We start from the raw sequence: 22,960 nt of genomic DNA on the forward strand, positions 1-22,960 counted from the left end.
TTTTAAAGACCCTTATGCTTAAAGAAGACAAGTAGACAACGAATCGGGATTACAAGAAGCCCAAAATGATTATTAACTGAATCCCCAGTTTTAATTTCCTCACGAAACCAGTTTATCAACTTATAAATTAGGCGTAAAGCGTGATTAGTCGATTTCGTGACAAGTCAAGCTAATGTGACATTAGTAATGACCATGTCCTATCAAGTTGGCTCACAATTATGGACTTTTTCGTGCCTTAGGTGATTTGGAATCGTGTGGTATATGTCGGCGCATGAAGGAAAGGTCTCTATCTCAACACTCAAGTAGCTAATTACTAGCTATTTTTTTTTTTAAAAAAAAGGTCTCACTATGAAGCTCATAAAATCGAAATGACGTATAACATTTTATAAGCACGTATCACTCGTAACGCATGTTTTCTACAACTGAAAACATATTAGTGCTCTAAAAACACGTCAAGTTGATGACATCAAAATTTATACGTCACTTGTAAGTTGTAACGTATAGTCATATTTTTTCATTACGATTTTGTTTATGTTTTTATCAGATCATGATCATGTCTTCTTGTTGAATCATATAATTCCCGTATAAACTATAGTGTTGTTGTTGTATCTAAGCTTGAAACTGAACTTAGTAGAACTTATATAAACTTATTTAACTACAGTAATTATACCGCAAAACCTAAATTAATAGACATATATATTTTTTGGTGTGAATAAATTAATCTTGTTTTGAATTTTATCATTGTCATCTTCAAAATCTTAAGTAATGCCCAAACTATCTATTAAAAAAAATATGAACATTCACTACAGAATTCAGGGTTAGCCATACTTGTCAACCTGAAATTTAGTAGGAGAGAACAAAAGTTTTATATTGAGATTTTATTTCAAAATGAAATAAAATTCGTAATTTTGGAATTATCGTCTAAAATTGATAATTATCTTAATTTAGCTGTTGTAAAATAGTTTAGCAATTATATACTATTTTTTATGACTTCTGTTTGGATATAATAATTTTCATATTTATCGTTTATTTCAAAGTAGGCAATTTTTTTCTGTTTCTCACACACACACACACACACACAAAGGCCAAACTTTAAAATTGTGGAAGTCCATATTTTTTCACAAGAACTTGAAGAGGTGAGGGCTCTTCACAGCCATTCAATCTCTTTAAAACATACATATTGCAGAGAGACACCCTCGTCCGTGTCGCTTCTTCTGCAATTTTCTGCTTCCATGGCTTCCAGAATTGCTGATTCCCTCATCGCCTTCACGGTACTCATTCTTCAATTTCCCTCTTTCTTAGTCTTATCTATTAACCCATCTCTTCAACTTGAGTTTCCCATACTGAATTTGTTTCTTTTTGTCTATTGGTTTTCTCAGGGACCACAACAATGTCTTCCTAGGGTTCCTAAGATTGCTGCTTCTGCTCGTGTTTCTCCTCCTGGTACTCTCTTCTTTCTCCTCCAAACCCCCCCCCCCCCCCCCCCTCTTTGTTTCTCTATTTTCTCTGCATGTTATAAAAATTGGAGCTTCGAGTTAACTTGTGTATGCTTATGGAGTCGTTTCAATGAAAGAAATCAATAATGAGGGGAAAAGAACTGAATTTGGGGTTATATTTGTCCTTTGCGCTTCAAAGTTGTTGTCTTTGCTATATGGGTTTGCTTGTGTTCTCTGGATTGCAATTATGATATATGCTGTTAGTTTTTGTGGGCTTGCTTATATCAATGCAGATGGCTAATGATTCTATTATGATTGTATTGGTGGATTCATACAGGTTCTGTGAGGCCTATTGATCTTCTGTTAAAAGGAAGTACACTTCGAGGAAGAAGATGTGTGGTTCCTATGAAAAGGAGGATTGGATGTATAAAAGCTGTGGCTGTTCCAGTTGCACCGCCTTCAGCTGACAGTGCAGAAGACAGGGAACAATTAGCAGAAAGCTATGGATTCAGACAAATTGGAGAAGACCTTCCTGATAATGTCACCTTAAAAGATATCATGGATACACTTCCCAAAGAGGTATAGCTTTTTTCAATAAACCTTGTGTGTGTGTGAAACCATGTGAACTTCCTCTTCTTAACTTGTTCTTTGGTATACAACTCTCTTCAGGTGTTTGAGATTGATGATGTGAAAGCTTGGAAGTCTGTGTTGATATCTGTGACTTCCTACACTTTGGGGCTCTTCTTGATTGCAAAATCCCCGTGGTATCTTCTGCCATTGGCTTGGGCATGGACAGGAACTGCAATTACTGGGGTAAGCTCTCTTACACTGTCTCTCTTCTATGTGTCAGCATGTTACTGTTCTCTAACTGGATTTGTCTTTTCTTAGTTCTTTGTGATAGGTCATGATTGTGCACATAAATCATTTTCAAAGAACAAATTGGTGGAAGACATTGTGGGTACTCTAGCCTTCCTACCACTTGTCTACCCGTATGAGCCATGGAGGTTTAAGCACGACCGTCATCACGCCAAAACAAATATGTAAGTCTTAGTTAGGTTGTTTGAGATATTAACAATAGAACGAGAGATAGCAATTCATGGTTCTGCTTTGTTTTCTATAGGTTAGTCCATGACACAGCTTGGCAGCCAGTTCCACCAGAGGAGTTCGATTCATCACCCACGCTGCGTAAGGCAATCATCTTTGGATATGGCCCAATCAGACCTTGGTTGTCCATAGCTCATTGGTATATATAGATTAACTCTTACACCGTGATCAATTCGTTCAATGTTTTTCTTTTTTGCTCTCTATATACCTGTTACTCAACTAGAATGAGCGTTCTAATAGGGTGAACTGGCACTTCAATCTGAAAAAGTTCAGAGCAAGCGAGGTGAATAGGGTGAAGATAAGTTTGGCTTGTGTTTTCGCCTTCATGGCCGTTGGGTGGCCACTGATCATATACAAAGTCGGTTTATTGGGATGGGTAAAATTCTGGTTGATGCCGTGGTTGGGCTATCACTTCTGGGTATAGACTTCTCTCTTATGCTTTTCTCTATTCCCTCTTGTATCGATATAGCATCGAAGCTAAGATGGTTAACGCATTATTGCTTCTCTACAGATGAGCACATTCACAATGGTTCATCATACGGCTCCACACATTCCTTTCAAGCCTGCGGATGAGTGGAACGCGGCTCAGGCCCAGCTAAATGGAACTGTTCATTGTGATTACCCTAGTTGGTAATGCATCCCACCTGCTCAAATGTTTAATTATCTGAGAGCTCTTGTTTTGGTTTCATATGAACTAATGTTTCTGTGTTGTGACAGGATTGAAGTACTTTGCCATGATATTAACGTTCACATCCCCCATCATATTAGCCCAAGAATACCGAGCTACAATCTCCGTGCAGCTCATGACTCTATACAAGAGAACTGGGGAAAGGTAATAAACTTCCGTAAATTTGTTGTGAACAATATGATCCTTACAGAAAAAGTGTTCCCTTGGGAAGTTGTAAGACACTAAAAGATTCATGGGTTTTTTCTTGCGTGATTGGGTTGCAGTATACAAATATGGCTACATGGAACTGGCGCTTGATGAAGACGATAATGACTGTGTGTCATGTCTATGACAAAGAGGAGAACTACATTCCTTTTGACCGGTTAGCCCCTGAAGAATCGCAGCCAATAACGTTCCTCAAGAAAGCAATGCCTAACTACACAGCTTGATACGCCATAGCCTTAAACTGGTCTTTTGAAATCTCAATATCTTTTTGCAGTCGCCGATGTTATATGTAAGCTTTTCAAGTGATAAGCTTCTCTAACACTTCACCAACGCTTTATACTGTTATCTTCTTCCCAATCTTATCAGAAGAGAGATTATCTCAGCTATTGCAATTCTTTTATCAGTTTCTTAATCTTAGCTATAGGATTGGAGATTGAACAGTTTATATATATAATTTGCAGTGTACTGAAATGCGATGTAAAACTTAGCACATGAGAATCTTTGAAGAGATAAACACTATCATCTTACTATGGTAGCAAAAAATACTGTTGTGCTAGTAATGCTTCCGGGAAAGTAATGGGATAAAGCCAAAGCAAAAGTGAGAAGAGAAAAGAAAGCTAAAGCTATTCCTCTGTGACATCTTTACGGAAAGTGGAAAGACAGAATCATATACTGTCCCAACAAAAGACACTCAGATGTCCAAACCGAGGGAGCGAATCCCAAAACCCTAGATATCTGAGACTGTGGCCACAGTTTACACCACCATGAAAGCAGCTAAAGCTAAAGGTCAAAAGAGATTGATTTCTTACATTGAGAAAAGAGTCATGTACGGAAAATACAGAACACAACCTGAAACTGGAAACTAAAAAATCGTATCAATATCAATTATAACAAAATTATGAATAAACACTTCTCTATGTTTTATATTTTCTTGACTATTGCTATTTCCTCTGTTCACTCATCCTATAGTTTCTAAGAATCCTAAAACATAAAAGAAGCAAACCAAACATAGAGCAAGATTGTCAAAATGTGAAATCAGATGATCGGAGGAGGCAGAGTCTCCCACACATCAAACACATTCTCCTCACTGTGCAACGCAAACAACCGATCCCCACCAATGGAGAAGTCACAGATGGAGCCACCATAGCTTCTTTTTAACCTAGACGTCAAAACCCAGTCTGATCCACAGAACACAGAGATAGAATCATTCATGGACGAGAAGAGCTGTCCTTCGTGCAAAGCAAGCTTAGGGTAACATGGCTCATCAGGCATCTTGCTCTTCATCAACCTGCTCCTAGAACTCCACCTCACACTACTCCCTCCTCCATCCATCCTCAGATCAATAAACCCTAAATCCTCAAACTCATTCACCACACATATAGAATTGCTCTCTTCCATCGCTATAGCGTCTCTCACTCTCTTCTCATCAACCATCGCAGGAGAACCAATATCAGACCAAGACCAGACCATGTTCTTGTCCCGGAAATCCAACAAGCTAATGTAACAATTATCTTTCCTTGGAAACAAAGTAGCTACAAGAAGACAGTTCTTACCATTCAACCATTGCAACTTATCAGCATCTCCTAAAGACCAACCAGGACTCTCGTAAAAGAAATCAACTTGCTTCCCACTAACCTGATCCCAAACTCCAATCCCATACTCATTACTCCGTCCTTTACAGCTCGTAAAAATCTTAGAATCAGGACTAAAACTCAAAGCTCCAGCACTATAACTCTTAACCTGATTATCATGACTCACCTGAAACTTATACCTCAGGTCTCCAGAAGAAGAGCTAAACAAACCCATTCCTCCATCTCCTCTTCCTAATCTCTCACAAGCAGAGAGCACAATGTTACCAGAATCAACCCAACCAACATCGTTTACTCTCTGGTAATCAAGATTAATCGTAGGATGCTCCTCAAGCATCCAATCAAACACATGGACGACACTTCCATGAGCTACACAGCATCCTCCATCTGGACCAGCTCTAATCGCCGTACCATCTCCCGGAGCTATACCTGTAACGGAACGAGAGAGATGGAGTCTGTTTCCGTCGAAAGGTCCCCACTTTGCGGTTCGTAAGTGGTTGATTAAGCCGTAGAACATTGCTTCTTTGTGAAGGAGACGCTCTGAGATACTTGGTGGGATGTTTAAGTCACCAGTTCGGAGAAGGTCGAGAAGAACAGCGAAGCAATCTGGGTTCCGATCGATGAAAAGATCCTCTTTTTCTTCTTTTTGATCATCATTGGGTAGTGAAAGATTCCAATTTTCGTCGAACAATGCTCCGAAGTAAGAACCGCGACCTGCGTTGGCGAGCGTCGTTGACGTCGTTTCGAAGATTCTGCCACCAACGTTCAATCTGATCTTGTCCTTTGATAAACCCATTAATGAGGAGGTTTTAAATCCCGGGGAAGCTGGAGGAATTAGTAAGAATCAAAATTTTCCGGTTATATAACAAGACAAAAGGAAGACATGAGAAGGTTATTGAGATGTTTGAAAATTCGATCGGACTCGAAGAAATCGAATTTTGGACAAAGGATAAGAAGATAAAATCTGATTATATGAATCAATCAATTTACAATTCGATGATCTGCAGTTTAAAGAAAGTAAAAAAAGATTCGCAGAAGGGAAATTAAAACGATCTGTATATATCTTTCTCGGACATTTTATTTTCCGTTGCTCGGGGAGTTTTAATTTTAAACATTGAACTGGATGGAACATGGTGGGACTTACTGTGGAGATTGCTCACATCAGAACCGTCCGATGCTTATAGATATTGTCGTCTATCCAACGGTTGAGATATTTCGTGTAATTCAATACCGTGGTTCGTGAGAACGTTCCCCAAGCCCATCTATATATATATCGGCCCATTAGCTGGGGTATCCAAAGTAAATAATGATTTTTAACTGATCATCATCAATCAATCAATCACACATGATAGATTTTTTCTCGTCTTCCAGGGACACTCTTTGGAAGAAGGCGAAACAAACTCACACTTTTCTTACTTACTGACAGTTGTGTTCTTTGTAACGTTGTACTTTATTTTACTGAACGGACCGTACAATTTTAAAAAAAATCTTGGTAACAGAAGCCACACAGACAGTCATGATAACTAAGACCAATCAACAGCACAAGTAGTCAAGTACACAAACAGAACATTAGTTTAACATTGATCAGAGTTCTAATATTCTCATAGTGTAATTAAAACACCATATCATCATCACATGCTATTGCTAAACTAAACTATATATATGATATATATCCCTCAGAGAGAATATTTTGACCAAAAGTAACATAAACGGAATACGTCAATGATTTAACGTGACGCAGGGAGGTGATTAACGGAGGAATAAACGGAGTTTGTTACACACAGATACTCTCTTCATCTCCAGTCAAACAAAGAATGAAAGACATTAATGCCCTTTCTCTCTCTTTATTTTTTTTTTGGTATATTTTTTCTTTTGCTTTAAAGCAGAGAGAGGACCAAAACGCAGCGTTTGCTTGCAGAGAGATCAGTCGGTCGGATTCGGAAAGCGGCTACCTTTTTTCTGTTGCCTAGAGAGAATTTGTTCGTTTCTTTTTTACTCTCTCCGACAAACCCACGAGAGAAAGGGGCAAACAAGACAATAGAATCGTCCATGGAAGACTCTGGTATCGACGAAACTGAGGTCTTCTACGCGGTGGAGAAGAAGAGCACGGCCAGTACAGAGGAGAGCGAGAAAGTGGAGCCGGAGAAGGAGCTTGATAACGGAATGAGTCAACTCAGAGACGAAGACGAATCACTTGAGACTATTGGTGAGGATATGTACGATTTACATGATGAGCCTGTGCAAGAAACCCTAGACAAGGATCAGGTTGAAGAAGGTAACGGTTTAGTTCTGTGTCGCGAATAATTCTCTGTTTTATTTTAATATTTTAATTCGAAGGGTTTTTAATTTTGACGGAAATGGTGTTTTGTGTTTAATCAGGTGTTCGTGAAAATTCTTCTGTGGAACCAAATGGTGAATATGTTAAGGTGACTCTTCTTACTGTAAAGTTTCATCCTTTTTTTTTTTAACGCTAAGAAATTAGATTCTCTTATCGACATCGACTGTGCTGGAAATCATATTACTTGATATTATGTAATCACAACTTCACTTTTTCAGTGTGCTCTTTGTTACTCGTGTAATGAATTTTTTACAATTACATACGAAATGGAGTAATTTTTATGGTTTAATATCTGGCCAAGATCAACCTATCCTTATGTATATGTTTAGAGGAGTAATAATCTGTATCAGTTTGATCCGTTACAACTTAATTGTGTCTGATTTGTTAGGCAATTTTGAGCACAAAATCCACTTTTGATTAAGGCATGACATATGACTGCTCTTTTTGTATCACATTGCCAGGAGATGGATAGCGTCAAGGAAACTGTAGTGAGTGCCATTGTTCCGGTTGATGCAGTAGAAGATGACCGTGAGGTAGAAGCATCTCCTTGTCTGACTGCATCGTCAGATTCATTAACAATGAAGCCATCTCTATCTTCGGATCCAGCAGCAGCTTCAGCTGTACAAGGTTTATCAATGGTTTCAGTTCCGTCTAAACAAGAGCAGAGATCTGATTCTCCGGTGGTTAATAGATTGTCGGTTTCTCCCGTTCCGAGGACACCGGCTCGTGATGGTTACAATTGGAGAAAATATGGACAGAAGCAGGTTAAGAGTCCCAAAGGCTCACGGAGCTACTACAGGTGTACGTATTCTGAATGTTTTGCTAAAAAAATTGAATGCTCCAATGATTCAGGCACAGTGGTAGAGATTGTTAACAAAGGTTTGCATAGTCATGAACCTCCCAGGAAGAATAGCTTCTCCCCTAGAGAAATTAGAGTTGCATCAGCTATCCGACCTGTTTCAGAGAATAATGCAATAGTAAAAGAGGCAACAATAGTCCCTAACGGTTCAGATCCGTCTGCTTCTACTAGAGAAAACATCTGTGAGCCGCAAACATTCGTTGAACGGAAGACACATTGTGGGAACGAAGCTGTGGACGAACCAGAGGCAAAACGAAGGCAAGTTTGTTTTAATTTTTTGATTTCTTTGCCTACTATTATTCACTTTAAAAGATTTGATATTAATAGACTTTATTTTTGGGTGTGTTTCAGACTGAAAAAAGATAACTCACAAAGTTCAGATTCTGTCTCCAAACCTGGCAAGAAAAATAAATTCGTAGTACACGCAGCTGGTGATGTTGGGATCTGTGGTGATGGATACAGATGGCGTAAATACGGACAGAAAATGGTGAAAGGAAATCCTCATCCAAGGTATATAACGCATTACCCATTTCTTTATTCATGAATGAGTATTTTTTGTTCAATACTCAGTGATGATTGATCTGTGCTGCTATGTTCCAAACATTCAGGAACTATTACCGATGTACTTCTGCGGGATGTCCTGTTCGTAAACACATTGAGACAGCGGTAGAGAACACAACAGCTGTAATAATCACATACAAAGGAGTACACAACCACGACATGCCGGTGCCAAAGAAACGCCACGGTCCTCCTAGCTCAATGCTCGTGGCTGCAGCCGCTCCAACGTCGATGAGAACTAGGACAGACGATCAGGTAAACATCCCCACTTCAAGCCAGTGCTTGGTGGGACGAGAAAGTGAGAAAAAGAGCGAAGCATTGGATGTTGGTGGGGAGAAAGTGATGGAATCAGCTCGGACTTTGTTAAGCATTGGATTTGAAATCAAGCAATGCTGATTCTATCACCTCGGACTTTGTTAAGCATTGGATTTGAAATCAAGCAATGCTGATTCTATGTAATTTTAGAGAGTTCATCGACTCAATTTTTCGCCTCCTAGTTTTTGTTATATATATTATAATAAAGTTACATGACGATATCCATAATCATTAGTAGTGGTTTGGTTGAAATATTGTTCGATTACCAACTAAAAACACATTGACATGTCTCTGTGTAATGATATGATTACAGTATTATTAATTTGGTAATAAAGCGCTAATTTTAGTGGATGTGACTCTGATTCGTCTAGAGGGTCTTCTGAAACATCAAAACGTGAACTAAAAGAGGGCAAAACCCTTTCTCTCTACACTGTGTAAACCCTAGTCTGTTCGTGCTTCTCCGATGGCGAGCCTTCGATGTTTTCGTGAGCTGAGCCGCCGCGCTACGACGGTTTTCTCCATCAACCAGACGCGATCGATCTCTTCATTTTCTGGGATTAAGCCGTCCGAGACCAGCATTTCTCATGGGACCGTGATCCAGAATCGATCTCTCACTAGGGATTTGCCATGGTACAGTCTTCGATATCGCTCCCAAGGTCGTTGTTTCTCTTCGAACACAAAAGATACTGATGGTGGTGAAGAAAGCAGTGAAGGAGAGGATGATGAGGATGAGGATGATGATGATGAGGAGGAGGAGGATTTTGAGGATTCGGCGGAGATGGAAGAAGTAGAAAGGGAATATTCACCGGCTGAGAAAGTGGAAGAGGCGGCTGAGATAGGTTACAAAGTGATGGGTCCTCTCAAACCTTCGGAGAGACTCTTCAAACCGTATGAACCTGTGTTTGCTATTGTTCAGGTTTCGTCTCTGCTCCTCTCCATTGAAATTTTTAAGTTTCATTTCACACTTTGGCTGATGTTTCATTGTTTATTGATCTCCTGTAGATTGGTTCACATCAGTTTAAAGTAAGCAACGGGGACTCCATTTTCACCGAGAAGTTGAAATTCTGTGACATAAATGATAAGGTAATTCTAGCTTCTGCCCTCCTTCATGAATCTTTGCTATTCTTAACAAAGAGCATTTGCATTCGAATTCAGGATTTGCAATTGTTGCTAAAGCTTGTATCTTTATGTTCCTTTGCAGTTGGAACTGACCAAGGTTCTTCTATTGGGCTCGGCAGGCCAGACGATTATTGGTAGGCCTATCTTGCCAGATGCGACTGTTCATGCTGTAGTTGAAGAGCATGTAAGTGTCTCATTCACATGCCTGGTGTTTTGTAATACTAGTGAGGCTGTGCTTAAGTAAAATTAGCAAATCCGAGGACTGATAAAAGTATGAAATTCCTGCAAGAATATATATGGCCAACAAGTTAGTAGATTAGTGTTCATCTTTCTCCACATCATCTGAATGTCTTGATAAAAATGGGTGTGGAATGTAGAAGGATTTACTCATGTACCAGCATCCTGTTTTTTTTTCTGTACTTAACTAGTCTTTCCTTGACGAGTGACGCAGGCATTGGATGAAAAAGTGCTCATTTTTAAGAAGAAGCGAAGAAAGAATTATAGGAGAACGAGAGGACATCGACAGGTATACTTTTGTAGCATTCTTGTTTGGACATTGTGTTTGTTTTATCTTTGCCTTCTTGTCGTTCCTCTGTTATGATTGTTGTTTTTGACCAGTCAACACTTATGTCCAGGAATTGACGAAGTTGAGAATAACCGATATACAAGGAATTGAGAAACCAGAACCAAAGATTGTCCATAAGCCCTCCAAGGAAGCAGTTACAGAACAATCCAAGGCTGAGCTAGTTGCTTAGAGATAAAATTTGCTCCACTTTTTTTTTTTGCTGATGCCGATACATTTGAAGTAAGTTCATCTATCATTTGCTGTTCGCTAAGAAGTAGATTTCGTTGAAAGTATGAAAAGGCCTTCTTGGTAGTTAGTGGTAATTAACTAGGCTCCTAAGATATGAAATGTGATTGCCTTTTACTATCTGGCTTCTCTGTTTGATTTTGCTCTTCATTTGTATTTAAACTGGCTCAGGCTTTTGGGAGCTGCTTGTCGCTTCTTTTCCTGAAATAAAAGATTTGCGGAAACATCTCTCTCCTTCACTCCTTGTCTTCTCATATGATTTGTAGTATGTACCTGTGTTATAAGTTATTGTTCTTTTGGTGTTCACGTGCATCTCTCTTTTCTTTAATTTGCTTTATATCATTTGCCAATCTCAGTCACAGATAGAAAACTAGGTGGTAAATTGGGTAATAACTCTAAGTAAAGTCGCATTACATTCAAAATCTCGATTTGTTCCACTGTGACTGTTGTTGGCTCATGATAGATGGCACTAGCAGTAATGTGAATAAATAAAATGTATACAGCTTTTGATAGTAAGACAAGTGACAAACACAGTAAATGAGATCCATAAACCAAATTATCTATCATAATGATGAAACTACGGTTGCTTTTGCTCCACGAGACAACTGAATCCAATGAAGGATCATCGACAACCTCGTCTACACCGACGTAGAATGGAGGCAACTTGCATCCACTGACATTCATCGCTCAACTTCACTTCAGATCTCTCTACTAAACCATTGTGATGAACCAAATTGTTTTGGGCTTTTCACTTTGTGTTTTTTCTAAATAGCCTTTGGGCTTTGGGTCGGGTCGAGTCGGGTCGGGTCGGATAAGACCAAATAGTGAGTCAAGTAAAAGAATAATCATCGTCAACAAGAAAGAGAGAGATGATAGGAGGAGGACACGGCGGCTTCTTCTCCTTATAAATATAAGAAGCTCAGTGCTCTTCTCAAATGGCCGTCACTCTAGTTACGTCTCTCGCTTCCTCTTCTTCTCGCTTCCCTTTCCGCTCCTTCTCCTCCTCCTCTCCGTCGTCTCTCTCCTCGTGCGTCGTCCGATTTCAGTTGCCGTCTCGTCTTAGACTCGCTTTCGCCGTCACGCCTCTCTACTCTTCTTCTAGAGCCATGGCTCATACAATCGCACAAGCTACTCTCGGCCTCACTCATGCTAACTCCGTCGATCATCCTAAGGTTTGTTCCTGATCTCTTATGGCGGCATCCTTCGATTTTACTATCTATGTGTTGATTCTAGTGTATTGCTTTGTAGATCTTTAGAGTTGATTTGATTGTTTGCGCGTCGCGTTAGTGTTCGTGATTAAGAAGTTTGATCAGATCTCGTAATCGATTGTGGTCAATCACAGAATAGTCAGAGATTTGTAATCAGTCGATCATGGTTAAGCATAGAATAGTCAGAGATTGACTTCCGAGTTTGACTTTTATGTGGTCTCTGTATCAGATCTCATTTTCCGGGAAGGAGATGGACGTGACTGAGTGGAAAGGTGATATACTGGCGGTTGGAGTGACGGAGAAAGATATGACTAAGGATGCAAACTCCAAGTTTGAAAACCCCATTCTCAAGAAGCTTGATGCTCACTTAGGTGGACTTCTAGCTGATGTCTCGTCTGAGGAAGATTTCTCCGGGAAACCTGGCCAGTCAACTGTACTTAGGCTTCCGGGTCTCGGGTCAAAGCGGGTTGGTTTGATTGGTCTTGGAAAATCTGCTTCATCTCCTTCGTCTTTTCAGAGTCTTGGTGAGGCTGTTGCTGCAGCTGCTAAAGCTTCTCAAGCTAGCAGTGTTGCTGTTGTTCTCGCCTCCTCTGAGACTGTTTCTAATGAATCCAAGCTCAGTTCTGCTTCAGCTATAGCTTCAGGTGTTTGTTGATATAGTTGTTTCTTTTATTAGAACTTGTGAAGGGTTAGTTTCATTAACGTTTTGGAACTGAATCTTTTTGTGGTTATTTTTTTCAGGCACTGTACTCGGTTTGTTTGAAGACTGCAGATATAAGTCTGAGTCAAAGAAACCATCTCTCAAATCTGTGGATATCATTGGCTTTGGCACTGGACCTGAGCTAGAGAAGAAGCTTAAGTATGCTGAAGATGTTTCTTATGGCGTAATTTTCGGGAAGGAACTCGTCAATTCTCCAGCCAATGTTCTCACTCCTGGTATGGCTTGTCTCTTGAGTATCAGTATTTAGAATTTTCTTATAATATGAGGATCATGTACATTAAGTTTAATACGAACATTGGTCTTTCATCTGCTTGTATTTTACAGCTGTACTAGCTGAGGAGGCCTCAAAGCTGGCTTCCATGTACAGTGATGTCATGACTGCAAACATCTTGAACGAGGAGCAATGCAAAGAGTTGAAGATGGGTTCATATCTCGCTGTTGCTGCTGCGTCAGCTAATCCACCTCATTTCATCCACCTGGTCTACAAACCTTCTAGTGGCCCTGTCAAGACCAAACTTGCTATTGTTGGAAAAGGATTGACATTTGACAGGTAATCTCCAGAGCACTTTTCTTATTTTTGCCGTATCAGTCTCTTTTCCTTTAATTCTTATTGGTTATTGACCATGGTTTTTTTTCACAGCGGTGGCTACAACATTAAGACCGGGCCTGGTTGCTTAATTGAGCTCATGAAATTCGATATGGGAGGCTCGGCCGCTGTTCTTGGTGCTGCAAAAGCCATTGGCCAAATTAAGCCTCCTGGTGTTGAGGTATGTTTATCAGAAGAAGAAGCTTGAGTTTCTGAGTTAAGTGAATGTACCTAAAAAATGCTTCTTTGCACAATCAGGTGCACTTCATTGTCGCAGCCTGTGAGAATATGATTAGTGGTACCGGAATGAGACCTGGAGATATCATCACAGCCTCAAACCGAAAGACAATTGAGGTATCATAACACTGTTCCCTAGATGCGTTTAGCTTCAAAAGGTCCGAGCTTTCCGTTGTTTTCTCTTATGCCAAACTAATTGTTGGCGGTATTGAACAGGTCAACAACACAGATGCAGAAGGTCGACTGACACTTGCAGATGCTCTTGTTTATGCTTGCAACCAAGGTGTCGATAAGGTATTGTTTGAAAGATTCTTCCACTAATCAATACATAGAAGCAAGACTAGGACATTCAAACATTTCCTTCTGTTGTTTTTTTCCCTCAACTTGTGTTGTATATACTTGCAGGTTGTTGATCTTGCAACTTTGACTGGGGCTTGTATTATTGCTCTTGGAACATCAATGGCAGGTACATAGGGTTGTGTTAAAAGTAAACAGCATAACATTGACTCATGATGGTGTTAAATATCGGTTTGGATTTTTGTTTTGTGCAGCCATATATACATCTAGTGATGAGCTTGCAAAAGAGGTGATTGCTGCATCAGAGAGGAGTGGAGAGAAGCTATGGAGGATGCCGATGGAAGAGAGTTACTGGGAGATGATGAAATCAGGTGTTGCAGATATGGTTAACACGGGAGGTCGTGCTGGTGGATCGATCACCGCAGCTCTCTTCTTGAAACAGGTGAAAATATGATAAAGAGTAGAAACAATAGAACACACTTCAAAGAACTTATATTATTGCTTTCTAACAAAGAACCGGATTCGGTGAATGGTTGCAGTTTGTGGACGAGAAGGTTGAGTGGATGCACATAGATATGGCTGGACCGGTGTGGAACGAGAAGAAGAAAACAGCGACTGGGTTTGGAGTTGCGACGCTAGTTGAGTGGGTTCAGAACAATTCCTCTTCTTAAATGAAACCTGGTGACTTGCTATCGTACTCTGAGTGGCTTATGAAAAACAAATAAAATACTGTATTAACATATCAGAGGTTTAATAAAGGGTTTTAGTTTACTTCTTTGCTTTGTGTAAATTATGTGACGCCCGAATATAAATGAGTTTATTATATCAAATAATTAGTTAACCTATCATATAATCTACAAATTTCTTCAGTCTTTTTGTAGTGAATTCATATAATCAGGTTAAATATACAAATATATGTACAGTTTTAGATAAGATTTAACACTCACTTTTGCTTTAAGATTGTTGGTTTTTTAGTTAATACTTAATAGCATCGCTTTAGTTGAATCAATAATTAGATAATTAAGCCCTATTTTAAGCTTCTTGTTGTTCATCACAATAAACAAAACAAAAACAAAAATACTCTTTTAAATAAGTTTTAGCTCAAAATCAACAAGACTCTGAGAAAAACAGAGCTCATTTCCACAACAATCAACATTTTACAAAGCTTAAGCAAGACAGGATATGTGTTCTAGCTTTCCTCTTGAGCAGGAGCAGAAGCAGGAAGAGTAGGTTCAAGCATTCTTACAGAACGAGGAAGCATAAACTCAGCAAACATAGGGTAGTGAGATGAAGGATACAAGTCGTCGATCTTATCATTTACCACCTCACACATTACAGGAACTATAGATCTACCTCTGTAAAGTATCCAATCCGTGTGTAGGTCTTGTGTTTGTCGGTCCCAGCAGAGGCATAACGCTCTAAATATTAGCTTCAAGAACTCGACCGTTCCCTGCTTGTCACCTGAGCAAAGAACCAAGATGTTATGATATAGAAGCTTTGGAGATGAATGATTCTAATGGCTCATGCGAGGGTGAAATGCTTCATACCTTTGAATTCATGATATGTTCTTATGAGAGCAGTGTTTTTTCTTACTCGTGCACTTAGCCATGCGTCTCTCATATCCCCTACGACACCGTGCTCTCTGCAAGTTGAATCAATGCCCAAAGCCCATTTATAAGAAGTTAAATAAGGATACTGTATATGCTTTGACTTTAAACTAGTTGATCAGTGTGTAGAATAGGTTAGCCATTATTGCACTGCATAGGAACCCTGAAACGATATGAGATTAGTAAAAAGGCAAAAACTTGTCAAAAGTGATATTTAAGGTACCTAGATCTGCCCAACAGAAATCTCCCGGTGGTTGATTCTTTCTGTGTGTTGAATCCTCCACAGTACACAACTGGCAAAGTGGGAGGTAATGATGCTATGTGTTGCCATGTGAGTAAAGCACTGCGCCTACGGGCACGAGGGCTAATTTTATCCAAGTTTGTGTTGACTATCTGAAACGAAAAACCCGGCGGCTCTGCTCCTTTCAGTTGAAATGTGTAGGCAGCTTTGTCAAAGAAACCAAAATACTGATAGATAGGACATAACCATCAAACCTATACAGTAATTTAATTACAGTTTAGCTAAAATCAACGAGACTAGTAATCAGGATATGGCCCATGTCGCTACACAAGGAACTGCAGAACCCCATGCAGTGCTTCCAGGGACTGAGGGAGACTCTGATAACCAAAAAGTTCCACCCTCTAGCAGCTCTACCTTCAATTAGCATAGAGTATAGTATTAGTCAGGGGAAAAATTACTCAAGAAGGTTTTAATCTTTTTTGTTATATCAACCAAATGAATACTTTTTCTTTGTTGTAGAAGATGGTGCAGTGTTCATCATTAGCATCCTGAGGCCCTTTTCTTGATATGCCAAACTGATCATACGCTGCAAGCAAAGAGTTGCAAGCAAAGAGTTGCAAGCAAAGAGTACAAACATCTCTTTAAGTCCAAAGGAAACAATGCAAACTGATGTATTATTATTAATAAGGCATGTGAAATTAGAAGCTAGCTCCTTGGTTCACTAAAACAAAAACCAGACAAACAAGGCCACCATCATCTCAGTGAAATCGCTGCGAGCAAGTGAAAACAAGCATACCATAACCACACAACACAACAGACACATCAAGGATTCAAGTGCACTAGACTGTGGTTTGTGTAGCTTAAAAACTTGAACTAGATGCAAAAAAGGATACAGATTTAACCAATACCAACATAGACTAAAAATAGAATTGAATCTAGATCTCACCAGTATCACATTGTAAATTGAGAACAACAAAGAGTAGTACATGATCGATATCAAGATTCACACTGGTCTCTGAGCTTTAAGAAGTAGCAGATATCAATAGTCTGATAAACTACCACATACAAACAGAGTTCAATTACACCACACTCAATAGTATTGTACCTGGCAAGCCCTGCTGAAGATAATCCAACTGCGACTGCACACCTAAACAAAAGATAAAAAAGATAGTCACATCCCTGTTCAATAATCCATAAGGCAAAGGCACAAGAACCCATTTCCAGTTTTTCATCGACAGATCAAAACATACCCAGATCACTAATCAAGATCTAACAAGCACTGGATCACCAATATGAAGGAATCAATAAAGATTTAACAACCATTGATCCATCTGAGTGAGCAAGAAAAGAAAAGAACCTTGTTGGGTACAGAGAACGATAGGGGAGTAACTAGTGATGACACTGAGACACAAATCCTTCCTTTTGAGCCATGAGTTAGGACTTTCTTCAGGTTGATCATCATGAAGATTAAATGTCATCACACTCAAAGACACAGTCATTTTCTTTGTCTCCTTCTTCCTTCCTGGTGCTCTTTCTCTCTTCGAATAATTAAAAAAAAAAAAAAACAAAGGTCTCTCACATTAGGCAGCAGCTCATCATCGTCGTCGTCGTCGTGACCTACATGATTTTCAATAATTACTCAAAAAAATTATACAAATATATGTGAAAACAGCTCAGGAATCGAAGAAATCAATCAACATAATATATAAATATTTTAATATATTAATAAAAATTTGGACTCCACCACGAATCAGATACTTAACCTTCTTACTCTTATCAACAGCGAAGACTGTGGAGAAGACGAAATTAAAGTCTTGTTCATTTGACCACTTTCGCCGGATAATTTGGGAAAGTCATAACCTTTTTGATTAAATATATGTAAACCTTTTTAGCCAATCAGCTTCATCAACATGTTAAATCAGCAAAACAAAAAGAAAAATCGGAGAAGAAGAAGAGTAACTTATTCGTCGGAGGAGAAGGACGGACCGGTGATGAATTCACCACCGTCTCTTTTGGTCTCTCTGTACTTTTTTTAATTTTTTTAACTAGACAAAGATTCGAACCCGAGACATCATCATGTGATGTAATGTGTGAGTTTTTAGAAGTACAAGACCAAACCGTACCAAATCACAGTTTTGAATAACCAAACCTTTTTCAGACCAAACAGGGAGAAGTGTTAAGTCTAAATTATTACAAACAGTTTGTTAAAAACCGAATTAAACCAAAACCGAACCGAGATGAATTTTTTTTTTGGTTTTAGCGTATAGGACGCGACGACGCGTTTGACGAGAAAAGGAGACGAAGATCCAAAACACGGCGCTCGCTAAGCTAAGCTCCGTCCCCTCCTCCCTCAAAAACTATCCGACAAAAAGACAGACGCAGAAACGAAACCTAACCCTAATTTCTTTTCTCAAATCCCTAAAGGTCCGTCTCTCCTCTCTCTCTCTTACTACCTCTCTCTTATCTCTTATACTTAGCTCCTCCCCAAATTCGGATGATTCCCCATTTCGAATTTGCAGAGAAGAACAAATCCTCTTTTTCTTCCTTCCCCTTTTCATGTCTTCTCAACTCCACGACTCTCATCCAGGGTTGTTGGTGCCTCAAACCCTAGATTTTGATTTCTCTTTTGAATTTTCTCATACTTCTTTCGTTTCGGATCTCTCTCTGAATCAGATTGCGTCTTTTGGGTTCTTGTTGTCGTGCTGCTCTTCTTCGATTTCTTCTCCGTTGCGTTGTATGTTCCAAATATGAGTGAAAAGAAGGTATGTTTATCACCCACTTGAGTTTAAATTCACTTATGCTGTTTCCCTTAAGGATTAGTTCTCATAGTCTAGAACGATGCAGAGTTGCATCTAGAGCAAATTAAAAAAAGAACAGATTAGTATTAGGTGGCTTTGTTTCATGGAGATAAGTGTTATTGTAGTGTATTAAGTGTTTGATCTTGTATCTTTTTATAGCTTAGTTTTGATCAATTTGTAGTTGATATAATGGTTGTTATCTGAAGGTCAATGTATATCCGAGATTCTTAATTGCTCTGTATATGATTCTCCTTTAATTCTTCTTTTGTTGATGGCAGGTATTTGTGTTTGGATCCTTTACAGAAGATGAAACCAGGTTATTTCTTGAGAAGAAACCCGTTAAGGATCCTCAGAATGATAAAGAAAAGTCTGTGGAAAGTATACAATTCGGCTCCTTGAAACTTGTTCCAGAAAATTCTTCAGTAAATACTAATGGCGAGTTGAAGAAAGGTCAGGCTGATGGGACAGTTAAATCTCGTCCATCTAGCTCTCATAAGAGACTTGATGCTTCTATACCTGTCGGCGCTGATAAGATTGTTGATAATGATGCAACTCTCCCAAGAAAACACTCTTCAAGAGTTCCAGAGCATGTGGGAGAAAATGGAATCGTTAAAGAGGTCTCTGAAAGAAAATCTCTCAACAATGATGTGGCGGTGGAAACGGATCCTACTGGTGTGGATAAGTTGGGTTTGTCAGATGGTGAGAGTGATTCTTTGTACAAAGCTTCAAGCTCAAAGTTCCAAGCTCTGGATAGTGAAAATTTCTCAAGTGATTCTTCATCTGGCAGCATAAAAAGAAAGAAAAACCAGATGGTTCCTACTGAACCTGTTCCACCTGTTAAAGACTTTACACCTAGAGGGTTGATAAATGCTGGGAACTTGTGCTTCCTCAATGCAACATTGCAAGCGTTGCTTTCATGTTCTCCTTTTGTGCAGCTCCTCCAGGGAATACAACTTAAAGATATTATAAAGGTTTGTGACCTGCTTTGTTCTTTTTATGATTGGTATTCTATTTCGTATATTCGTTTTCTAATCTGTGGTTGTTCCATTTTCTGCGTCTTAGGCTGAGTCTCCAACCTTAACTGCATTTTCAGAGTTCATCTCTGAATTAGATGTGCCAAGCAATACCAGCATCAGAAATAATGTTACCGTCGTTGAAGCTGGTAGACCTTTTACACCTGCCATGTTCGAGGGAGTCCTTAGAAAGTTTACCCCAGATGTACTCAACAACATGTCTGGCAGGCCAAGGTTAGTGACTCCCTTACACTGTCTAAGATATTGATGTTTCCTCTGGCCCCAATTCTAACTTTGTGTGCGTGTATTGGCAGGCAAGAAGATGCTCAAGAGTTTTTGAGTTTTATAATGGACCAAATGCATGATGAATTGTTGAAACTCAGGGAACACTCCCCCAAAGTTACTGCTCCTAATTCATCTGTTGTTTCTTCACCCAATGAGGACGATGAATGGGAAACAGTTGGACCCAAAAACAAATCTGCTGTGACAAGGACACAAAGCTTTGTTCCGTCTGAGCTCAGTGATATATTTGGTGGGCAGCTAAGAAGCGTAGTGAAGGCTCAAGGTATTTGCATTATTTGCAACCATTATAAATTCTCTTTTAAACGATAGAATTGTTTGTTTCGTCAGACACTCGTATGTTATTTATTGTACAGGGAGCAAGGCTTCTGCTACTGTGCAGCCATATCTCTTACTTCATCTTGATATTCACCCGGAAGGCGTGCTTAGAATAGAAGAGGCATTGCAGTTGTTTTCTGCCCAAGAAGATCTTGAAGGATATAGAGCCTCGGTTACTGGGAAGGTAAACGTTGTGGGATGTTAGGACCATGTGATATTCACTTAATACAGTTCTGATACCAGAAGATTTTCTTAAGGATTTATAATAATAATTGGCCTCTTTGCTTGTTGGAGTTCTCTCATTTCAGGCTGGTGTAGTGAGTGCTAGTAAGTCGATAAAGATACAGAAACTCTCAAAGATAATGATACTACACCTAATGCGTTTTAGCTACGGAAGCCAAGGGAGTACTAAGCTGCATAAACGCGTTAAGTTTCCCCTCGAACTCAACTTAAACCGCAGCCTTCTTGTTTCTTCATCCAATGAGGTATAAAGCCTAAACAGAACTGTCTATGGTTTACATTTCTCTTACTCTCTATGTGATATTCTCTGATGTGAACTACTCGAATTTCTTTGTGTAGAGTTTAAAATATGAACTTGTGGCAACGATTACCCACCATGGAGGGGATCCCTCGAAAGGGCACTACACCACAGATGCGCGACGAAAGAATGGTCAGTGGCTAAGGTTCGATGATGCGTCGGTGACCGCCATAGGGACAAAACAGGTGTTGCACGACCAAGCGTATGTCCTTTTCTACAAACAAGTGTAAGAGAATCAGAGACAAGAAATTTCCATGGTCGGAGAACGGAGAGTAAAATCATTCTCGGCTTAGTCTCACGATATACTCCGGTTCTCTCATATTAGAACTCTGAAAGAAGGAATCTCGATAGGTAAATAGTTTTTAGAGTACCTGGATTACACTGAAAGTTTTGTTATGATTCCTTGAGATGGGTGTTTTAATCTGATTTTATTGTTACTTCATAGACTTATTATTCGAAAATTCATGTTACCAACAAAATCGTCTTTAGTTGACATAAAAACATTGTTTAATTTTTGTCTCAATGAACGGAAATTTCAAGTCATTCGTGATGGAGTCCAAAGAAATCATGATCAAATTGAGGAATACGACCCAATCAGTGAGAATGCCATATTGGCATATTTTGGTGACCTAATCAACAAGATTGAAACTAAAATGACATATTTTGGTGACCTAATCAACGAGAATGTCAAATCCGCATACTATGCTTACTTGCATACCAAGCGTCTTAACATCTACGGCGAGGATTGGCTATGGAGGATCGATTTCCTTGTCATTCTTTTTTGTTTCTCTTTATTGTTGACCCATTTATCTTTTAGAGCTTTCTTGTGTATCACAAGCCTATGTTCTGCAAGGGTAAATCTGTATGAGACTCAAAGGATTATTGTGTTAATTATTTATATTTTATTGAATTATTCACGTCATTGTTGCTGCAATATTTTTCAATTCCAATTCTTTGCTCCACGTCCAAGAGATGTGATTCTTGTGTAAAATATCTTAATTGTGTATCTCAATATGACTTAATTAATCATTAACCGGAAGTGACTTAATCTAGATACACTCTTATCAACACCGGCCTCTTTGTTACATATAACATGCAATGAAACAGAAATGGCAACCACTACAAGACAACTCACTGTACGGCTGTACCTAAAACAAAAATTAAATGGCGATTCACTTTACAAATCTCGTTTTATGTCATTATCCTCAGTTTCTCTATATCTATAGCTCTTTTGTAAGCATCACCGACTCTTGTTCTCAATCTCATATGAGTATATGACTGTTTTTGTAAAGTTAATCACCATTTTTTGTTTTATGTAGAGTGAATTGCCGTTTATGTTTCATTATATGTTATATATGTAACGAAGAGGCCGGTGTTGATTAGAGTGAAACAAAATGTAATAACAAAATAAAGAAGATGCAAGAAATATTTTCTTATATTTAAAAGTTTTAGGTGCAAAGGAATCTTTACATAAGCATCAAGTCTTGAGGTTTAAAGACGAACTGATGGCGAGAATTGCTTGTTAAGTTTACTGAAACCCCAATATGTGATATCCAATATCCATGATCGTGATGCGTAGATTACTATTCTTTGAAACTATAGATAGAAAAAAAAAATAAAAAAATGTTGATCTATGATTGTGGTATCGAAAACATATTTTGAACCTACAGTAAAACCTCTATAAATTAATAATGTCAGGACAATGCCATTTTATTAATTTATAATAATATTAATTTATAAATTAATATTTATTATTTTATAGTATAAATTATTTATAAATTAATAATTATTATTAATTTTTAAAATTCTTAAAAATTATGAATTTAGACAATTTTAGCAAAATAAGAATAGACTTTGCGATGTTATAAGTTTTATAGTTTTCAAACTAAATTTTTAATATTTAATAAATATTATTGAAAAAATTACGAATACTATAAACAAATTCACCTATACACATAACATACATAAATAATAATATTAATTATCATTTTTTAATAGCCTATAAACTATAAAAATGAAAATGATGCATATCTAAAAATTGAAAATTTTTAAAAATATTAGCTACTTTTATGTCA

General features: G+C 38.6%; 6 protein-coding genes and 1 pseudogene across 11 annotated transcripts; 5 read left to right on the top strand and 2 right to left on the bottom strand.

Moving 5' to 3' along the window:
* The first annotated feature begins 408 nt into the window (after positions 1–408).
* LOC104730201 (omega-6 fatty acid desaturase, chloroplastic) lies at positions 409–3,818 on the top strand. The gene is made up of 10 exons (XM_010449336.3): positions 409–1,271; positions 1,380–1,443; positions 1,774–2,015; positions 2,106–2,249; positions 2,325–2,476; positions 2,557–2,679; positions 2,781–2,958; positions 3,052–3,170; positions 3,258–3,372; positions 3,492–3,818. Exons 1-10 carry the CDS (start codon positions 1,233–1,235, stop codon positions 3,654–3,656), a joined length of 1,341 nt encoding a protein of 446 aa, XP_010447638.2. The 5' UTR covers positions 409–1,232; the 3' UTR covers positions 3,657–3,818.
* A 399-nt stretch (positions 3,819–4,217) lies between these two features.
* Positions 4,218–6,131, bottom strand: LOC104730203 (BTB/POZ domain-containing protein At4g30940 pseudogene; annotated as a pseudogene). The gene has a single exon (XR_015574403.1). The product of XR_015574403.1 is annotated as a BTB/POZ domain-containing protein At4g30940 pseudogene (transcript).
* A 702-nt stretch (positions 6,132–6,833) lies between these two features.
* Positions 6,834–9,343, top strand: LOC104730205 (putative WRKY transcription factor 32). The gene is made up of 5 exons (XM_010449339.2): positions 6,834–7,296; positions 7,401–7,447; positions 7,821–8,476; positions 8,570–8,728; positions 8,827–9,343. Exons 1-5 carry the CDS (start codon positions 7,071–7,073, stop codon positions 9,170–9,172), a joined length of 1,434 nt encoding a protein of 477 aa, XP_010447641.2. The 5' UTR covers positions 6,834–7,070; the 3' UTR covers positions 9,173–9,343.
* A 27-nt stretch (positions 9,344–9,370) lies between these two features.
* LOC104730204 (large ribosomal subunit protein bL21m) lies at positions 9,371–11,327 on the top strand. 2 transcript variants are annotated; one of them, XR_758404.3, is made up of 6 exons: positions 9,467–10,007; positions 10,094–10,174; positions 10,293–10,394; positions 10,662–10,736; positions 10,846–11,015; positions 11,193–11,327. XR_758404.3 is itself a non-coding variant. In XM_010449338.3 (5 exons), exons 1-5 carry the CDS (start codon positions 9,555–9,557, stop codon positions 10,963–10,965), a joined length of 831 nt encoding a protein of 276 aa, XP_010447640.1. In that variant the 5' UTR covers positions 9,371–9,554; the 3' UTR covers positions 10,966–11,327. The 2 variants fall into 2 exon arrangements, 1 of the variants encoding a protein (XP_010447640.1); XM_010449338.3 differs by having other exon boundaries at positions 9,371–10,007; positions 10,846–11,327.
* Positions 11,328–11,470: 143 nt separating this feature from the next.
* LOC104730206 (leucine aminopeptidase 2, chloroplastic) lies at positions 11,471–14,845 on the top strand. The gene is made up of 10 exons (XM_010449341.3): positions 11,471–12,193; positions 12,459–12,873; positions 12,971–13,165; positions 13,275–13,500; positions 13,591–13,717; positions 13,795–13,890; positions 13,990–14,067; positions 14,179–14,239; positions 14,325–14,512; positions 14,610–14,845. Exons 1-10 carry the CDS (start codon positions 11,957–11,959, stop codon positions 14,739–14,741), a joined length of 1,755 nt encoding a protein of 584 aa, XP_010447643.2. The 5' UTR covers positions 11,471–11,956; the 3' UTR covers positions 14,742–14,845.
* Positions 14,846–15,140: 295 nt separating this feature from the next.
* On the bottom strand, positions 15,141–18,146 carry LOC104730207 (uncharacterized). 4 transcript variants are annotated; one of them, XM_010449343.3, is made up of 9 exons: positions 17,879–18,026; positions 17,682–17,778; positions 17,276–17,535; positions 17,024–17,065; positions 16,422–16,504; positions 16,231–16,332; positions 15,901–16,115; positions 15,618–15,712; positions 15,141–15,531 (listed from the first exon to the last, which is right to left on the bottom strand). In XM_010449343.3, exons 3-9 carry the CDS (start codon positions 17,415–17,417, stop codon positions 15,260–15,262), a joined length of 951 nt encoding a protein of 316 aa, XP_010447645.1. In that variant the 5' UTR covers positions 17,418–17,535; positions 17,682–17,778; positions 17,879–18,026; the 3' UTR covers positions 15,141–15,259. The 4 variants fall into 4 exon arrangements, with proteins under 4 accessions (XP_010447645.1, XP_087334357.1, XP_087334356.1 ...); XM_087478231.1 differs by having other exon boundaries at positions 17,690–17,778; positions 17,879–18,024; XM_087478230.1 differs by having other exon boundaries at positions 17,682–18,146.
* On the top strand, positions 18,137–21,364 carry LOC104730209 (ubiquitin carboxyl-terminal hydrolase 24). The gene is made up of 8 exons (XM_010449346.3): positions 18,137–18,342; positions 18,592–18,680; positions 18,995–19,687; positions 19,779–19,963; positions 20,044–20,294; positions 20,386–20,531; positions 20,656–20,832; positions 20,927–21,364. Exons 2-8 carry the CDS (start codon positions 18,666–18,668, stop codon positions 21,113–21,115), a joined length of 1,656 nt encoding a protein of 551 aa, XP_010447648.1. The 5' UTR covers positions 18,137–18,342; positions 18,592–18,665; the 3' UTR covers positions 21,116–21,364.
* Positions 21,365–22,960: the final 1,596 nt, after the last annotated feature.

The sequence above is a fragment of the Camelina sativa genome, chromosome 12, assembly GCF_030686135.1.
Source record: "Camelina sativa cultivar CO46 ecotype springtype chromosome 12, ASM3068613v1".
In the NCBI taxonomy this organism is placed as follows: Eukaryota; Viridiplantae; Streptophyta; class Magnoliopsida; order Brassicales; family Brassicaceae; genus Camelina; species Camelina sativa.

Bases quoted from the DNA above. Each gene is read 5' to 3' on its own strand.
- LOC104730201 (XM_010449336.3), top strand. From the start codon at position 1,233: ATGGCTTCCAGAATTGCTGATTCCCTCATCGCCTTCACG. The intron at 3,171-3,257 runs GTAATGCATCCC...GTGTTGTGACAG, and splicing joins CATTGTGATTACCCTAGTTG to GATTGAAGTACTTTGCCATG. The intron at 3,373-3,491 runs GTAATAAACTTC...ATTGGGTTGCAG, and splicing joins TACAAGAGAACTGGGGAAAG to TATACAAATATGGCTACATG.
- LOC104730205 (XM_010449339.2), top strand. From the start codon at position 7,071: ATGGAAGACTCTGGTATCGACGAAACTGAGGTCTTCTACGCGGTGGAG. The intron at 8,477-8,569 runs GCAAGTTTGTTT...GGTGTGTTTCAG, and splicing joins GAACCAGAGGCAAAACGAAG to ACTGAAAAAAGATAACTCAC. The intron at 8,729-8,826 runs GTATATAACGCA...CCAAACATTCAG, and splicing joins AAAGGAAATCCTCATCCAAG to GAACTATTACCGATGTACTT.
- LOC104730204 (XM_010449338.3), top strand. From the start codon at position 9,555: ATGGCGAGCCTTCGATGTTTTCGTGAGCTGAGCCGCCGCGCTACGACG. The intron at 10,008-10,093 runs GTTTCGTCTCTG...GATCTCCTGTAG, and splicing joins CTGTGTTTGCTATTGTTCAG to ATTGGTTCACATCAGTTTAA. The intron at 10,175-10,292 runs GTAATTCTAGCT...GTTCCTTTGCAG, and splicing joins TCTGTGACATAAATGATAAG to TTGGAACTGACCAAGGTTCT.
- LOC104730206 (XM_010449341.3), top strand. From the start codon at position 11,957: ATGGCCGTCACTCTAGTTACGTCTCTCGCTTCCTCTTCTTCTCGCTTC. The intron at 13,501-13,590 runs GTAATCTCCAGA...TTTTTTTCACAG, and splicing joins AAAGGATTGACATTTGACAG to CGGTGGCTACAACATTAAGA. The intron at 14,240-14,324 runs GTACATAGGGTT...TGTTTTGTGCAG, and splicing joins TCTTGGAACATCAATGGCAG to CCATATATACATCTAGTGAT.
- LOC104730207 (XM_087478230.1), bottom strand. From the start codon at position 17,417: ATGACTGTGTCTTTGAGTGTGATGACATTTAATCTTCATGATGATCAA. The intron at 17,066-17,275 runs GTTCTTTTCTTT...TCTTTTGTTTAG, and splicing joins CGTTCTCTGTACCCAACAAG to GTGTGCAGTCGCAGTTGGAT. The intron at 16,116-16,230 runs ATATCCTGATTA...AAAGCTGCCTAC, and splicing joins CTTGTGTAGCGACATGGGCC to ACATTTCAACTGAAAGGAGC.
- LOC104730209 (XM_010449346.3), top strand. The intron at 19,688-19,778 runs GTTTGTGACCTG...TCTGCGTCTTAG, and splicing joins AACTTAAAGATATTATAAAG to GCTGAGTCTCCAACCTTAAC. The intron at 20,833-20,926 runs GTATAAAGCCTA...TTCTTTGTGTAG, and splicing joins TTGTTTCTTCATCCAATGAG to AGTTTAAAATATGAACTTGT.